Raw genomic sequence first — 17358 nt, 5'->3', positions numbered from 1 at the left:
CAACAAAACGTCTGTTTATTCAATGTTATGGCAAAAATAGATTACAAACAACGAAATTGCAGACGATTTTTTAAACAATAAAAAAAATTGTCAAAACGAAGGAAGTATAGATAAAGTGGTGCAAAATAAAGGCTCTAAGCAACTATTTCAGGTGGAGATTAAATTAAAAAATAGAGATATATTAAATGATTTAATAAAATATAATTAAACTACAATACAATTATGTTAGAATTATAGCTTCAAAAAATATATATTTATTAAACAGCTAAATAACTAAGCCATTAAACATAATATTAGAAAATAGCGAAAAAAACGAATACTCTTTTAAAAATATAATTATTTTGACTTGGCATTTTCCTTCTTAATTCTGCCTCTTTTCATTAACAGCTCCTGAGGTATTGGTATCTGTCCACGGAAATCGACTCCCGGTCCCGATTTAAGTTTCATCGAGTAACTTTGATAACGATGTATCGATTCCGACGGCAAGAATCGAATACAGCCGTTATAGAAATGTAAATCTCTGAAATACGTTTTATTACTTATTCATTATGATTCTATTTTGGTTTAATTCTCTTGTTTTTGGGTATAGCATCCATAGATAAATAAATACCCTATATTTAAAAACTGGAAAAGGTGGATAACTGCGCCATCTATCGTCACGTGAGTTTAAACGAATGTAACTGTTTAAGCCTGTTCAGTGTAATCAAAATCCATTCAGTAGTGTTGTATATTCTTAAAATACAGAAATAATTTTGAAGTGAAACTTCTTATGCGAGTTCCAAGGTTTCGTTAAGGTTTAACGGGTGGGCGCCAGGCGGGCAGTCAGTTGTAATTTTGTAAGTAAGTTCAATAAAGTTTAATCTTAAAGATACACAAAAAAATTCCTTAAAAATCAAATGAAACTAATATTGTCAGATTACTATCAGTTATTTTATAATTTGATACTACATACTCCCGACGTTTCGGTTACTTTTCAGCCACCGTGATCACGGGCGAGACGATAACATCTACTCTGCCGTAGTTTTTTACAAATAATAAAACAACCCGCAGTAATCCCGAAATATTCGTTTCAATTAAATGAATACTCGCGAAAGTTTTACATCTCGTAATACCTAAATTCAATTTCTGCTTCATCCATTAAATTTTTCCTAATACAGAAAAACAGATATCACACCAAATTATAACGAAATAAAACCAACCTCGTGGAAGGAAATTGAAATGGAGCGAAGACGCGCTTCTCAATATGTTTCTTGTATTCCTTCCACCGACATTTCAACAAGTCGTTTCGTTGGAGAGAGTAATGTTGTCTATAAACGTATTCAAACAGTCCCTTCTCAAAACTCGGCAACGTCCTGTAGTTGGAGCCTATTTCTCTCGCTATATCTGATTAAATTATTTAAAAATTTTGTAATAATATATTGTTACAAGTGGCGCCATCTGTGACGTACTAATTATAATATACTATAATCCTTAGAATTATTTTTATGACTGATTATAATTACTGAAACTGAATATTGAAACATTGTAATTTTGTACTGGCAACATTTAAGTATCAACCTGTATTTGTAAACTATAAATACTGGCCTCAGCCATTTTGTAGGACATTACTGGATGTAACGCTGGACATTAAAAATCAAGTCTAAACCAATATCTCGAACAAAATACAGGGGCAGTCTTCTAAATAGTAAAAGTATTATGTATATATATTTTTTTATTGGTATCGTAAATTGATACTAAAATTCTATTACCTAAAGCCAAACTATTACAGATTAAAACTCTTAAGTTTTTAGAATCTAACTGATTGTGAGTCATAATTATATTCAAGATTATTATCGTCAGATATCGTATATTCATTGTAGAATGCAGTATAAAAATGAATACAAGAAATGAGTCGCTACAGTCCAAATAGAGATGCAAAATCAATAATAAATGACATTATACGGTTATTATACCATTGATAGGTTTCTTATTTTCCGATTAAAGTGATTGGAAAACGCCGGTAACTCATAATTTACCGATGAATTATTTCATATAATATATTTACGTTGTTATTGATTCAGCATATGTGATTAAAAAAATTGCTATACGTATATATATATAATTTATTTTTATATAATACCGTTCGTAACAATCGCATCTGGTGTTGTCCTTTTTATTTCATTGCATATTTCGTACTGATGTTCGTCTTGCATCATGTAAAATAATTAGTAATTGAAGCAAATATCTCACAAATATATCAATTAACGTTTGACAGCTGTCAGGATTTAAAAAAACGCCTCTCTTATTCCAACTTAAAGTTTGACAACAAATATTTTTAACAGATTATAAGCAATTAGAAAAAGTTATTAGTGATGTTTTCTTTCTGTCCTGTTTTTCGTATGTGAAATAAAACTGTAAACATAATAAATCATGTGTTATCATTAAACAATTTAACCAAAATTATTAGATATAACATGAAAATAAAATTGTTAACGAAAATTTACGATGTACACAAATTTAAATAGTAAAAATACCCTACAACGCGATGGACCCGGCACCCGCACGTTGAATCCATGGAATGCTGAGAAGTTTTCGTCGTCTATCGTATTTTTTAGAACAAGTTTTATTAGAGTTATTTTCACTAACAACATTTGTTATTCATATTGCAGGAGAGTTTTATAAACATTGAGTCCGCCATCTTGGACGCTCCGCCATGTTGTGTGAAATGTTCCGCCAAATACAAGGCGAGTACGAAATTAAACTATTTATATCTATTGGTTGATAGTATCTGTTTAAAAATTTGCTATTGAAATTGTTTTCAAATGTAGTAACAAACGTAAAATTCTATATAAATAAAAGTAAAAAAGAACATTACCACCTCATTTAAAATACTTTTTTAAATTTTGTAAAAATAATGTCTAAATTCAAAAGTTTAACTAAGAATTCACAGAAAAATGTTGTATGGAATTGTTAAATTCTATTCTCTAAATGATTAAACGAGGTCCAGTTAGAGTTTTGTTTCAACCTGATTACAAAAATATATAAAATTTTATTGTTCCCACAATAAGCATACGAATCATCAAAGAAATGATTATATTTTAAAACATAAAGCGGGTTAGATTCCTTTGTACCTACTGAAAATTTTTCTTTGCAAGATAATGTTATGCACAGGTCATTTTTTTTTTATATACTAAGGCTTCACTCGCACTGGAATTCGGGTACATTCTGCCAATGTCAATATTTTTATCTGTTGGACGAATTATAATCTTGAGTGCTGTGTGGAGGAAACACGAAGGAGTTTGTCGACTCAAATAAATGCGTTTATATTAGTAATTTAAAAACAAAATTCGCTGTAAATTTGAGATATGTCAGAAGCGTTCGGATTTTTGATCTTTATCTTTGCTGTTATAATTTATTCATATTTTTTGATATAAATATACATTATTTGGATTTAAAATTAAAATGGATCAACAAAAAGGACAAGGCAAATTGAATATGTTTATTGACGAAACTAGAGTATCAAATATATTGTAACAGTTTTAGGCCTTTCGTCACAACAACGAATAATCTTCATTAATAATGTTTAATAAGTGAAATGTTTCAGAGTTAATGGATACGTTAACTAAAAACTTTCGAGTACTACCGCTGTATGAACAACAGACATTCCAATACCGAATCAAGAATCACGTATCACTACAAAAGAATCAATATTTGGCCTGCAAATGGTCCGAATGCAAGGATAATTTGGGGAAGAAAAAACGACAAGCATTCGAATTTCCTCAAGTGTCGTGAGTCTGTGAATAGAGATTTTTAAGTAACGTTGTATACGATAACAAAAAAAAAACATACATTTCACAGAGACTTCCACTTCTACAATTATCACAATTGCTACAAACCGAGTGAGTCGACGAAGAACAGAAAAAATTATCGATATTCGCTCACCACTGGCCCTGGGGTCGATGAATACGGAGAGATCCCCATCCCTCACGAAATGATTGGCTATAAATCCGATGTTGCAAAACCTAAGAGAAATTCCACAATTTTGCGTAAAAATAGAAAACAAAACATATTTAAACGACGCCTCTAACAAAACTAACTCGTTTTTAGCCTGACATTGAAATTATTGACTTATCTTTCAAGAAATATCATCGTAAGTATGTATGTCAGCATCAGCGTACGTACGTTTGTCTGAATGTAAGATCTAATGGTCATTGGATAAAAATTACGATATCTTGAATAAACGTTAAAAAAATAAGTTCAGGAATTAAACAGAGAAAGCTATCCAATGTATTAAGACATAATTTTTTACATATTTTAAAATTTTTAGGACGTAAAATTGGTGGTAAATATTTAGATATTTTTATTTAATTTATTTGATACTAATGATATTTCTAATTTTACACTATTTATGGAATATTTTATGAATAAAACAATAGAGAAGTATTGAGTATAGTTTTTAATTCTCAACGTGGGTCCTTTTCGTATGCCTCTTCAGTGAGTCTCTCGTTGCGAACAAGTTATTGCAGACCAGGCAGGTGAACTTTTTCTCGCCCGTGTGCGTCACTCTGTGTCTTTGCACGTCGGATTTCGTGTAAAATAGCTTACTGCATACATCGCATACGTGTTTTTTTTCTTTTTTGTGGACATTTTTGATGTGATTGTTACAGAGGCTTCTGGTTATAAAGACTTTGTCGCATAAATTGCATCTATGCTGCGGTTTTTCAACGCCATGCTTGTCGACCAGGTGTTGTATTTTTAGATTCTCTTGAAAGAACCTCTCATCGCAGTACGGGCACAGGAAACGAAGCTTGCGTTCGAATCTTACGTTGTGACGGTCTATGTCGTGTATTTTTTTGCCCTTACGATTATGAAATATCAAATTGCACTCGTTGCATTTTATCAGCCTGTGCGATCTCGTTCTGTGGAGGTTGAGCAGCACCAAACTTGTGAAACCAGCTCCACAGACGTGACACACGTGGTTCTGGTAATGCTTGTTCACATGGATGCTGAGGAGTCTGAACAATGTAAAACTTTCTCTGCACGTTTGACATTTGAGACCTTCGCTCTCCAACTTGAACGGCACCAGCAAATCGCCGCCCTCTTTGAATTCCACCTCGTGCTGCTCCTCCAGATGAAGACGGAAATCAGAAAGCGTCTTGAAGTCCCCATCGCACTGTTTACACTTCAGAATAGATATTTCCACTTTGAGCAGTTTATTTTGTTGGGCTATTATCTTCTTTTCTATTTTACATTTCTCAACGCCATCGTGTTCTGCCTTAGTGTGATCTCTCAATGATTGTATATCTATGAACGGTGCCTTGCAAAGGAAACAGGTAAATCTACTTTTGTGCCACTGGAAGACAAACATTGTTGAGTTTTGGAGAATTTTAATGGAATTGTCTCTCAATAGGGGTCCTCGACCGCGTCTTTCTGCTATTTTCGCCCAATCCTTATCACCGGCAGTGTCGGAATCTATAATAAATTGTAATACAGATATAGTTTTTTTGATGGCTAACAAAGCTGCAGATCGTAAGCATGTTTTAGGCTGAACGAAACAAAATAAAATGTTTAAGGAAAAGTGTAGAAATATAATAGAAAAACAATCATTTTGTGTTGGTCTAAATCAAATAATCACATCAAATAGAGCTGGGTTCGAAATATTTGAAATTTCATATATCTGTTCTACACAATACTATCAATGATTTGTAAAACACATGACAAAATAAATACCATTTAAAACGTATTTAAAAACAACCTAAACTTACCAACAAATAATTGTGATATAACAAAGTATTTAAAGCACCTAGTGGGATGTTTGGAAGGTTTTTGTTTCACGATAAAAATGTTCAAATGGTTTGTAAAAATAGAAGCACTCTTACATTGCTGATACATTTATTCAATTAAAATTCACAGAACTTTTTCAAAAAGAAAGTGATAAGTGTAGTTACTTTGAAGTAGTATGCCACTGTTGCATATGCGATTCATATTCCGATTTCATATGAAAATCGACTGAACATTTAGAGCATGTTAAATGATCGTTGGTATTGTGGGTGTGCATATGTTTCTGGAGGGTAGTTTTGTGCATATATGAGTTATTGCATATATTGCATGTGAAGTTACGTTGGCCCGTGTGCCCGCACATGTGCTGTTTCAATTTAGATTCTATGCTAAAGCACTTAGAGCAGATTTCACATTTATATTTTTCGGTGTGATGTCTTGTCGTGTGCTCGGTGAGAGATCGCCGTGTGCTGAAACTAGTCTTGCAAATATGGCAATGAAATGTCTTAAAGATCCCGTGAACTGCTTTCAAATGTATCATCTTGCTGTAATGCTCTTTAAAGCTCTCGCTGCACAGCGGACATTTCTTTAGCTTGACCCTTTCCTTGCCTTTATGAACAATTTCTGTATGATATTTGATTTGACTTTTCTTGTTGAATGTCTTCTCGCAGTTTGGACATTTATATCTATTTATTAGATGCTTTTCTCTGTGTTTCATCAATAGATGCTGATTGAGGAAGGCAACGCCACAACTCTCACAAACGACCTTACCGACGTGACAATTTATGTGAGAATTCAAGAGGACAAACGAATGGAATTCCTGATAGCATATATGACAGCTGTAGTAACCGTTCCTCAATTGCATGTTATACTCGGTCATTCCATTGCCTGCTGGTAGAAAAGATTTTTCGTGATAAATTTTTAAATGGTCACGAATTTCATCGAGATTTGGAAACATTTGGTCGCATAAGCGACATTTTAATTCGGATATGTCCACTAGCAACGTCCTTTTACCTTTCGGTATATATTTATCTAAAATAATCTTTCTGTCTTTTATATCTTTCTTGTGGGATTGTGTATGGAGCATCAGTTCTCCGGGATCCGAGAAGTATTTCGCACAGAAGAAGCATTTAAAGCTCGCTCCCATAAATATAAATGGCTGAGCCGTTGTATTTTGTATAAACAATGCAGCGTTACTCCTCTCTGGTGCGGTTAATTGCCAAATGCTTGTGTGAAAAGCAGACCTAATACCTGTGGATTAAAATCACATTCAGAATGAATCATAACGATATGTACACAAACTACGGATGCGATCTATATAAGACATGAAACGAACAAAGGAATTCTAAACTTACCTTTAAATCCAAATAAAAATAGCTCTTATCTGAATAAATATATTTTCCTTTACCCAAGAATACGGTTTTAAATTATAGCAAATGTTTAGATTATTGACTTTCTAGTCTATTAGTTATTATTGTGAATTTGTGGAATTTTTGAACAATATGACAAAAAGTCAGCATAATATGGCTATAGTAGTTATTAAAGAAGTATTTGTTCTACTTTCCTATTAATTTGTCAGAGAATTAGAAAGTTTATACTACGTTCATCTTGAGATAATTCCATGGAATTATTAGAATAATATAAATCCATAGTTATACGAATGAATTAATTTATTACAATGAAAGAATGTACGTAATGTAAGGTTATGTTCATAAAATAATAAAATCCGAGAGAAAATTAATGTCAATGATTTATATTTAAAACAATATTATTGTCATCAAAACTTATTTGTAAGACCAACCAAACGTTGTAAACAATTAATTAGATCTTGTTTATACAAAGATAATTATTGTAATATTTGCCTCTGGCAACACTGTCGGAGGAAGGGATGACTGAAGTAGAAAAACGTCAAAGGGGTAGATATAAAAGGAGCAAGCAGTGGTCGGACGGGAGTTAGAACTGTTTAAAAATACTTGGTGTACACGCGTGCGGAAGTATTGTAATAAATCGATATTGTGAACCTCTACTATGTCGGATTTTATTTATATCCTATGCTGAGGAGGAGCAAAAGATAGTAAGGATCGAGTTCAAGTCGAACGAAAGAGCTAAAACAGTGTAAAGCATGTATTTGGTATCACATACAAAAACCACATTACATCACATAACAGTTTCTGTACCAAAATTCTTCACGATAGTTCTGAACTGCCACTGTGGGTGCCATTGTTTTATATGTTTGTTATAATCGTTGCGATTGTGGAAGCCATTACCACATTCAGAACAAGTAAATTTCCAAACTGGTCCGTGGACCCGCATATGTTGCCTTAACGTCCGCTCGTGCATATAAGCTTTCTGACATATGCTGCAAAAAAAATTTCTCTCTCCCGTGTGCCCTCGCATGTGCATCTTTAATAGTGATTTAGTACCGAAACATTTACCGCATACTTTGCATTGTATTTTCTGTGTGTGCTGTTTTGTTGTGTGCTCAGTTAGAGCCCTTCTTGTTGGGAACACCGATTTGCACACTTGACACTCGAACGTGAATGTGATCCCGTGAACCTCTTTTAAATGCGTCATTTTCCTATAATGTTCAGCAAACCTTTCTAAACAGTGCGGACATTTCAGAGGTTTTGTGCGTTTCGCATTTACTTCGTGCTTTTTGAATATATGATACCTGAGCTTCAGTTTTGTAGGGAAAACCTCTTGGCATTTGTCGCACTTGTGAACGCCGTTTTGATGGACTATCCTGTGGTTTATCAGACGTTGGTGTGATATAAAACCTAATCCACAAGTTTCGCACACAACACTGAAATGTACGTTCATGTGTCGGTTGAGGAGGAAAAATGAGTTGAAGGTCTTTCCACATTTATGGCACGAAAGAAGACCGTTCGATAAATTTAAATTATAAGCCATAAGACCATTACCAGCAGAATTGAAATCTTTTTTATGGACTGAAGCTAAATGTTTTCTGATATCGTCCAGATCCAAGTGCTTTTGTTCACACAGTCGACATCTTAAATTGGATATGTCTACCTTTATAACCCTTTTGCCTTTTCTTAAGTGTTGTTTCAATAGAGTCGACCTCTCGGGCACAGAATGGAAGCTGGTGTGATTGAGAACTGAATTAATTTCTGGGAAAACTTCTGTGCAATAGAAGCACTTGAAATTAGCCTGCTGGTAAAAGAATGGCCTGATCGTGGTGCACTCAAGAAACGTTGCAGCATTAAGCCGTTCGTATATAGTCATTTGCCAGATGCTGGTTCTTGGTGTTGGTCGCTGTGTTCCGGGTATGGCTGAAAACAAAGGTTATTTTTTTAAACTCCTCGCATCTCTCATAGCTTACTACAAAACCGTGCAGAAACTACAAAACGATACAAACCAATCACTCGTCCAATTTTATTTGTATAAAATGTTACCAACAAATAGTTATATAATAAATAAAATATTAATTTTATTATTCTAAGTGGACGGCACTCGTGTGTAGGGCCAATGAGGCGTCATCACCGCAGTCCTTCCCAGAAACAAAACACATTCTACATTCATGAGATTTCAGATGATCCTTAAGACATTTCTGTCGCGCGTATTCCTTTCCACATATATCGCATTTGTAATTTTTACTCCCCGTATGGATCGTCATATGTCGGGACAGGCTATTCTTTGAGAAGAACCTGGACAAACAGACGCTACACTCTTGATTTCTTTCTTGCATGTGCACTGATCTTATATGTATTAGCAATTGACTCTTCATTTCATATTCCCTCCCGCATGTTTCACATCTGTACAATCCCGATGTTTTATTGTGTACGATGCGCAAATGCTTTGTCCTTTGATAATTCGATATAAATCTTTCCGGGCACATCGGACACGTTCGCGGGTATTTCTTAAGGTGAACATTCTTAGAATGATGTATTCTTTTGTTGGCGCTGCTGAAGACTTTATCACATTTCAGACACGGATAATGGCCGCTTTTGTGCGTCTGTAAATGTCTTTTGAGCAGACGGAGAGTTATAAAAACTGCTCCACAAAATTCGCAACTGAAATTATTGAAATGTTTGCTCATGTGTATTATTATCGATCGTAGTTTAGAAAAAGGTTCACAACAGATTTGACACTCAAATAAATCACCGCCTAGTTTGAACGGTATAATATTATCTTGAAAATCTGGTTCAATAGATTTCCCGTGATCTTTCAGATGTACCTTCAATGCGGACAGATTTGGCGGACATGACTGGCAAATCTTGCACATCAGACAAGACACGTCAACTTTAATTACTCCATCACGTACCTTGTTCCTTAGTTCGCATTTCAAATCAGACGTACTGTGACTTGTTAGATGTGTCTTTAAAAGACCTGCTTCTATAAAATCAAGAGAGCAAACCAAACATTTGTATTTATTACACACATGGATAAACGGATAGACATGAGAGAATTCGAATAGCGTAAGGGCATTTTGCTCCCAGATTTGCGAAATCGATGTATCATTTGCCTTAACAACGTAGCGATGTTTCGGATTTATAAGTTTTACGCTTACAGTTACCGATGTCGAGTCGTTTTCGTCTTGAAAAATTAAATCATCAAGTGACAGCGGCTCTTTAAGTAATGACATAAAACCATGGTCTTGATGTGGTGGTTTAGTCTGCGAGGATTCCCTTTCCGATAATTTAATGTCGCTCTTTAATTTTATATAACTTTTCTCGTTTTCGACTACAAGATCGTTGATATCGATTGGATGTTTCAGAAGTTTTAATTCAATGTCACTTCCGTCATAATTTTTTACTGTTATTGATTTATTAGTCCGTATGAAGACGTCTGAAAATAAGCAGTTATACAATAACTTAGTCCAGTGCCCATTGGTGTTGGGAAAGGGATTTTATGATCCGATCTTTTCATAACTTTCCGTTCAGTGACATTACCATTGATAGAACACAATTTGAAATAAATATATATATATTGATATTTAGGGAAACCTTCAGCTTAACATAAGGATGAATGGTATTTTGTATTATAATGTAATTTTTTTTTAAATATAATAAGAGTTAAGAGTTGTTGTCGGAGGCAGACCCTGGCTAATGCTAGGATAAATTGCTAGGAAGAAAAAGAAGTTGTCGTCGTTTACGAGTTTTTGGGGTGTGGACAAACAGTTTGGTAAATTGCAATCTCGTATCAGCAAATGATTCAATAGAATATTGTTTGAAAATCATTTATTCATCAATTACACGTACACTCAATAACATTATCGTTGTGATAAGTTACATGCATTCGGCAAATATTTATTTTATGCATAACTTTATAAGATTCCAAGCATCACTGCTGGAGTCATTGAATCTGAATTTAGTTATGCGCTTATAACTAATACGTTCTTATCAGATGACACATTCCCAAGATCATTACGAGATCTTGATGTAATGGTAACAGTACATTTGAGAGATTCCATCCAGTAAACACTTAGAAATAGTAAAACTTACATCTAGAACACAAATCATCATTGAATTAGGCATCGTGTTATAACATAATATATCATATGTTTTATGTTCCCTAAACACACGGATAATTATATATGTATATGTACATTGAAAAGTGCATTAGAGTATTATAGTTAAACAAATTGCATGTCGATCTAAGCGTTTATGACGACGTCGTGCAGTCTCATGTGATCCTTTAGATTTTTCCGCCGCAGAAACGCCATCCCGCACAGATCGCACTTATGATTTTTCTCACCGGTATGTATAACCATATGACGTTTTAAAGTTTCCTTGTTGCAGAATCTTTGTAGGCATACTTTGCACTGGTGATTTCTCTCCTGGAGGTGTACAGAACGAGTGTGACAGATGAGGTGATATTTCAAATTGAATCCTCTGCCGCAAGTCTCACATTTATGGACTCTTGTCGACTGGTTGTGGACATCCTGGAGGTGAATGGTCCTCCTGTAGTTAGAATTAAACCTCTCGGGACAAATGGGACACCTCCTGGGATACTGCTTCAGATGTACGCCACGAACGTGAAGAGATCTCTTGTAAGGCGTGCTAAATACCTTGTTGCATTTCTCACACGGAAAATTTCCAGTTTCGTGCACTTCCAAATGTTTCTTCAGGAGTCGCAAAGTCATGAAACCTGATCCGCAAATCTCGCAGCTGTAGTTGCTGAAGTGGACGCTCATATGTATAACCAAAATACGAACTTTAATGAAAGTTTCCTCGCATATCACACATTTGAACGAACCGTCCTGAGGCTCCAATTTGAAAGGGATCATGTTGTCCTGCAAATCCGGATCGATAATTTTCTGATGTTCTTCTTTCAAATGCACCTTCAACTGCAGTAAATCTTTCGGTTTGACTGTGCATATATTACAAGAGAGTTCCCCGACATCGACTTTGAGAACGTTTTCTCTTCTGTTATTCAGTAATCTCTTTAGAGGTGCGAAAGTGTGTTCTTCATTCATATGCTGCCTTAAAAGAGTAATATCGAGGTAGGGTTGTGCGCAGACGAAACATTTAAACTTATTGTTACCGTATATAAATGGATATACCGTTGAGTATTCAAAAACCGTCAGTGCATTCTGGCGGTAATCTGTTTGGGCTTTCTTTGTTTTTGGTATAGATATAACAGGAGGAGCGGTTTTATTTGGGGATGGCGATCTCCTCTCAAATGATATGGGCGAAGGACTACGAGACGATGTTAACGACCCTAGCATTGCAGATGATGGCATTTTAACTTTGCCATTTAGACGCAACTTTCGGAAGGCAGTAACAGTCCCCAAGGGTCTACAGAGGCTGCGATCGTATGCTACTTGAAATAGTGGTATTATCCTTTTAGCTGGCGTCGTATTATCCGTCGATAAAGAGTCCATGCCTAAAAACAGAAACAAATTTTTTGAACTTCCTTATCTTGAACATGCAGTGACACTTGTTAACAAATAGTGCGTCTTAGCCCATATCCCATAACTGTATATAAATACCAGTTAATAAATGTTATAAAAGATTCAGTAAAAGAAACATGTATAAATATTTTTTCAAAGCTTTTATTTAAACGCACTCAGTGACAGGAAACTGTATTTTTATGTCATACTTATTCAGTTGCATGATTGACTTTCACGTGAAGTTTAAGACTGCACTTTTGAACGAAGGATCCGCCGCAAAACGAACAAACGAAACGCCTATCATTTTCATGTATTCTCATGTGCTCACGTAATGTACATTTCCTGGCATAAGCTTTCTTGCAGATATTGCATTGAAATTTCCGTTCCCCCCCATGTCTGATCATGTGATCTTTCAATTCAGATTTCGAATAAAACTTCCACTCGCAGAGATCGCAAGCGTGTCTTTTCATCTTCAAGTGCACCGTTCTCGTATGAACCCCTAACTTACCGCTCGACGTGAACACCTTAGGACAGAGAGTACATTTAAATTCTTTTAACTTCATGCCATGAAAAGATGATATGTGTTTATTCCTTTGAAAATAGTTATGGAAAGTCTCCGGACAGTGAGGACATCTGTGCCTTTTGACTTTCTTATGAACAATGGAGTAGTGTTCGTTCTTTGCGTTCATAGAGCGGAATACTTTGTCACAAACGTGACAAGGGAATGAACCCATCTCGTGGGTGAACGCATGCGTTCTTAGGCGATCGGGCGTCATGAAGCCTGCTCCGCATTGCTCACAAATGAAATTCTGATAATGGACATTCATGTGATGGTTTAATGTTGTGAACTCATCGAAATTTTCGCCACAAACAGCACAAGGGAAACTGTTTTTAGTTATTCTGAATGGCAGCAAACCATCCTGGGAGTTTAATTGTATATTTACAGAATGTTTGGTTACTAAATGTCTCTTCAAATCTGTCATGTCGGTGAATCCAGTGATACAAAGTTTACAACCCAATTCTGTTATATCAATTTTTATTAATTCGTGTTTTTTAAGTTTTGCACACGCCTTTTTAATTTGCACATCCGTTTGCCTAACGTGATTCACGTAACTGTGATCCCTTAACTGAGCCGGATCAGTGAACTGTTGGTCGCAGTAAAAGCAAAGGTATAAATTTTTTGTCCATCTAAATGGATATATCCTTGCATTTTCTAGGAGTAGACAGGCGTTAGTTTTCCTGGTCTTTATGGCGTCTTCATCAAATATTTTCTTTACATTCATGTTTTCCTTCTCTTTTTTGGAAGTATGTACTCCGTTATCTTCTTCATTTTCACCTAAAAATGATAAAACACGCGAATGAGCGCAAATTCCTTAATCATAATACCATGCATGGTCAATAACTGTCTTACATAAGAAATAAATATTTACAAAAAATTTTAACGCTCCAACGCGTGTTTTATAGTTTCAAAAAGAATAATTTTAAATGTTAATAAATAAAGATATGTACACATAAGACTTTCAACCTTTTCAATACCTTGTATCATGAGATCTACATTTTATATTAGCCTAAAACCCTCATATTAGTTATTAAATTAATATAAAATATGTTTTAAATAGTACAAAATTCTAAGTTTCATTATCATGTTTCTTCATATGTCTTGCGACGGCGCGTTTCCTTGCAAAATATTTCTTGCACACAAAACACTGATAGCTTCTAGCTCCCAAATGCTTGATCATGTGGTCGTTTAAATTATATTGGAAATGAAACGTCTGGTTGCAGACTTTACATGAGAAACGTTTTTCTTCGCTGTGAATCGAATGTGTGTGAGCCTTCAATTTTGCATTCGACGCGTATGATTTGGAACAATGGAAGCATGGGAACCCTTTATACTTGACACCGTGTTTCCGTAATGCATGTTTGTCTCTATAAATATAATTCCGGAATATTTCCGGACAGAACGGGCATTTGTGTATAACTATATTTTTGTGGTTGGCTCTAAAATGTTTATTCCTTTCATCTTCTGACGGTAAAGCTAAAGAGCAAACCAGACACAGAAACGTTTTAGACAGATGCGTCAAAGAGTGGTTTTCTAACAAATCTAATTTCTTAAAATCCGTTCCACACTGTTCGCAAATGTATTTGTCATCGTGTATAATCATGTGTTCGTTTAATAGGTCGAGATTTATAAATTCTTCGTCGCATGTCGTACAAAACGACCTTTCGCTGATTTCAAATATGAATATGTCGTCTAGATCCAAGTCTACACCGGGCCAATCAACACTCTCCTCCTTATTTATATCAGAAGTTACATCGCAATCAGGCTCATTGTATGATATGAGAGCTTGAGAGCATGAATTACTCTCTCCAGCCATGAGTATATCATTCGAGATAATGCTATCAAAATTTATACCAGAATTTGTATCATATTCCTGTTCACTACAAGATATTGGTGTATGCAGAGCACAATTGCCCTCCTCAGATAAATGTTTATCTTTAATCATAAAACTGTCACTGTCTATTCCAGTTATAAAATCGTAATCGTGTTCTCTAATGGGAATAATAGTTTCAAAGCCGACATGACTATCTTCCTTTAAAATTCCCTGACCCAACAAGCTATCGTCACTGTGCATTACAGCGCTGACAACTACATCATCTTGACCGTGATCATCACCTAGAAATCACAAAAATTGGTGACTGTTCTGCTCTTTCAACAGATGCAGCTGTATATGTGACTTCTTTCTTTAAAATCGGCATATAATAATAGGACATCGAACATTTAGCATTGCAATACATAGATCATGCAAAACAGAAGATCTCAGAGTTGTTTACCATGCTTTGAAAATGGCCCAGGCGTTCATATTTAAACAGAGATGGAAATTTTTAGAATCGTTTATTTTTCTTGAAATAAAAAACGATATAATATTAACATGTATTTATTTTGACTCAATCGCTTACTTTAAAGTTTAAAGATAATATTGTAACAGATTTTATGTTCGGTGTCAAATGTTGGACTATCTCCGGTAACAGTTATCTATTGATCTCGTTGACAAACAGTGTTTCTTTCGCAGATTATTGAGTATATTCATAATTCGTTGTACGAATAAAAATATGTTGAAAGTGTTGTTAGATATTCAGTGTAAGTTGATGAATCAAGCCAGCCAAAGTTTGATGGCCTTTGATAGCTGATTCATTGTTGAGGCGTGGCTGTTGGATCATATTGCGTTAGTTGAGTCAACGATCCTTTTTAAAATAGTAACGATTTCAATTTAAGCACATGTTTGTCAATTACACGGATTTTTTTTTTCAATTTAAAATTAACAATAACAAAAAACTGCCCTCGAGAAATTAATATACATACATACTTGGATATAAATTAGGGACGTTTTATATTGTGTTATTACGCTGCTTGGATCAACAATTCTCAGAAAAGATTGACGAAACGTCATGTCTGCATTATTTATACTTAAATATGAATGAAGGATTTTGTGATCTTTGACATTATAAAGAATCTAATGTCCCCATCAATATTTAATACAAAATTCTGTAACCTCAATTTATATTTAAATGTTCTAGAACATATCAGTCTTGACCTGAATGGGATGATGCACTCTCACATGTTGTTTTAAACTACATTTCTGTATAAACGAGGCCCCGCAGGCCGGACACACGAATCGTCTGTCGTTGTTATGTATACGCATATGTTCCCTCAATGTTTTCAACCTGGCGTACGATTTCTTACAAACGTCGCACTGGTATATTCTAGCACCGACGTGCTTCACGCTGTGCTCCTGCAGCTCATAGTTACTGAAGAACTTCATCCCACAGACGGAACAAGTGTGGTTCCTCTCCTGCAGATGATGAGATCTGACGTGAGCGGTTCTGCGGCTGCAGAGATCGAATACCTTTGGACATGACGGACAGGGGAATAGTGTAGTTTTTTCACCGTGGACGGTATTCAGATGTTTTATCCTATATTTATAGGAAGCAAACTTTTCGTCACAAATAGGACATTTGTATCTCTTATTTAGCCTGTGTACTTTTGCAATGTGCGCGTATAATGCAGCGTATGACGAGGACGTCTCTCCACAATGTTTGCAAGGAAAATCTCTTCTTTCGTGAGTCCGTGAGTGGTTCAGTAGTCTTTGCGTAGTGGCAAACCTTTTGCCACATGTTTCACAGATAAAGTGTTCGTAGTGATCATTCATGTGGCGGTGAAGACTTAAAAACATCTCATACCGCTTTCCGCATATTTGGCAGCAGTGGTCATCCTTAGTCAATTTGTACGGTAGAATTGATTCCCCGTGGGTGCTATCCAATATTTTGCCGTGATCACGCAAATGTGCTTTTAAATTTAAATAGTCATCCACACCTGTGCCGCATAGTTTACAAATCGAAGCCGAAAAATCCATTTTCAAGGGCTCATATTTCTTTAGCTTAAAAGCTCGGTCTGTGTGTATTTTTTGAGTGTGTTCCCTTAGTTTTTCCGGCTCTAGAAATGAATTCTCACAAAAGAAACACAAGTATGTCCCCTTGATATATTTAAACGGATATGCGGTGGATGACGTCATAATAATTTTTATATTTTTCCTAAACGCGGCTCTTCTTTCATTGCCTTCAGCTCTCCGTTTCACAATTTCAGCTCTAGCCATGCTGTCGTAAGTTACAAAATTTTCCATATCTATATCCATTTCCTGTTTTATGTCAACAACTGCTGAGTTTCTTCCTAAAAATAGAAAAAAAATATC

At 35.2% G+C, this 17358-nt stretch overlaps 5 protein-coding genes across 5 annotated transcripts; 1 reads left to right on the top strand and 4 right to left on the bottom strand.

The window, feature by feature from the left end:
• Window positions 1-191: 191 nt before the first annotated feature.
• Window positions 192-2759, bottom strand: LOC116777033 (uncharacterized). The gene is made up of 3 exons (XM_032670388.2): window positions 2120-2759; window positions 1200-1383; window positions 192-520 (listed from the first exon to the last, which is right to left on the bottom strand). The coding sequence occupies exons 1-3, from the start codon at window positions 2193-2195 to the stop codon at window positions 337-339; spliced, it is 444 nt and encodes a 147-aa protein (XP_032526279.2). The 5' UTR covers window positions 2196-2759; the 3' UTR covers window positions 192-336.
• A 540-nt stretch (window positions 2760-3299) lies between these two features.
• On the top strand, window positions 3300-4301 carry LOC116777035 (uncharacterized). The gene is made up of 3 exons (XM_032670389.2): window positions 3300-3463; window positions 3584-3767; window positions 3838-4301. Exons 1-3 carry the CDS (start codon window positions 3442-3444, stop codon window positions 4064-4066), a joined length of 435 nt encoding a protein of 144 aa, XP_032526280.2. The 5' UTR covers window positions 3300-3441; the 3' UTR covers window positions 4067-4301.
• A 119-nt stretch (window positions 4302-4420) lies between these two features.
• On the bottom strand, window positions 4421-6007 carry LOC133320547 (zinc finger protein 816-like). Its single transcript, XM_061529145.1, has 2 exons — window positions 5745-6007; window positions 4421-5451 (listed from the first exon to the last, which is right to left on the bottom strand). The coding sequence occupies exons 1-2, from the start codon at window positions 5869-5871 to the stop codon at window positions 4436-4438; spliced, it is 1143 nt and encodes a 380-aa protein (XP_061385129.1). The 5' UTR covers window positions 5872-6007; the 3' UTR covers window positions 4421-4435.
• Window positions 6008-7914: 1907 nt separating this feature from the next.
• LOC133320556 (zinc finger protein OZF-like) lies at window positions 7915-9000 on the bottom strand. Its single transcript, XM_061529163.1, has one exon. It carries the CDS (start codon window positions 8998-9000, stop codon window positions 7915-7917), a length of 1086 nt encoding a protein of 361 aa, XP_061385147.1.
• Window positions 9001-11371: 2371 nt separating this feature from the next.
• On the bottom strand, window positions 11372-17301 carry LOC133320555 (zinc finger protein 729-like). Its single transcript, XM_061529162.1, has 4 exons — window positions 16245-17301; window positions 14400-15284; window positions 12939-13946; window positions 11372-12603 (listed from the first exon to the last, which is right to left on the bottom strand). Exons 1-4 carry the CDS (start codon window positions 17299-17301, stop codon window positions 11372-11374), a joined length of 4182 nt encoding a protein of 1393 aa, XP_061385146.1.
• Between the last annotated feature and the right edge of the window lie 57 nt (window positions 17302-17358).

This window comes from Danaus plexippus, assembly GCF_018135715.1.
Source record: "Danaus plexippus chromosome 29 unlocalized genomic scaffold, MEX_DaPlex mxdp_37, whole genome shotgun sequence".
NCBI classification, from domain to species: Eukaryota; Metazoa; Arthropoda; class Insecta; order Lepidoptera; family Nymphalidae; genus Danaus; species Danaus plexippus.
Note: the sequence above shows the minus strand (reverse complement) of the source record. Positions and strands in the feature narration are given on the sequence as shown.

Coding starts and splice junctions, on each gene's coding strand:
- LOC116777033 (XM_032670388.2), bottom strand. CDS start 2,195: ATGATGCAAGACGAACATCAGTACGAAATATGCAATGAAATAAAAAGG. Junction 1,384..2,119: donor AGATGCGATTGTTACGAACG/GTATTATATAAA, acceptor TAATTTAATCAG/ATATAGCGAGAGAAATAGGC. Junction 521..1,199: donor TTTCAATTTCCTTCCACGAG/GTTGGTTTTATT, acceptor AACGTATTTCAG/AGATTTACATTTCTATAACG.
- LOC116777035 (XM_032670389.2), top strand. CDS start 3,442: ATGGATCAACAAAAAGGACAAG. Junction 3,464..3,583: donor GGATCAACAAAAAGGACAAG/GCAAATTGAATA, acceptor GAAATGTTTCAG/AGTTAATGGATACGTTAACT. Junction 3,768..3,837: donor TTCGAATTTCCTCAAGTGTC/GTGAGTCTGTGA, acceptor TACATTTCACAG/AGACTTCCACTTCTACAATT.
- LOC133320547 (XM_061529145.1), bottom strand. CDS start 5,871: ATGTATCAGCAATGTAAGAGTGCTTCTATTTTTACAAACCATTTGAAC. Junction 5,452..5,744: donor TATATCACAATTATTTGTTG/GTAAGTTTAGGT, acceptor AATTTATTATAG/ATTCCGACACTGCCGGTGAT.
- LOC133320556 (XM_061529163.1), bottom strand. CDS start 9,000: ATGACTATATACGAACGGCTTAATGCTGCAACGTTTCTTGAGTGCACC.
- LOC133320555 (XM_061529162.1), bottom strand. CDS start 17,301: ATGGATATAGATATGGAAAATTTTGTAACTTACGACAGCATGGCTAGA. Junction 15,285..16,244: donor GGCCTCGTTTATACAGAAAT/GTAGTTTAAAAC, acceptor TGTGATTTCTAG/GTGATGATCACGGTCAAGAT. Junction 12,604..12,938: donor TGCCAGGAAATGTACATTAC/GTGAGCACATGA, acceptor TTCTGTTTTTAG/GCATGGACTCTTTATCGACG.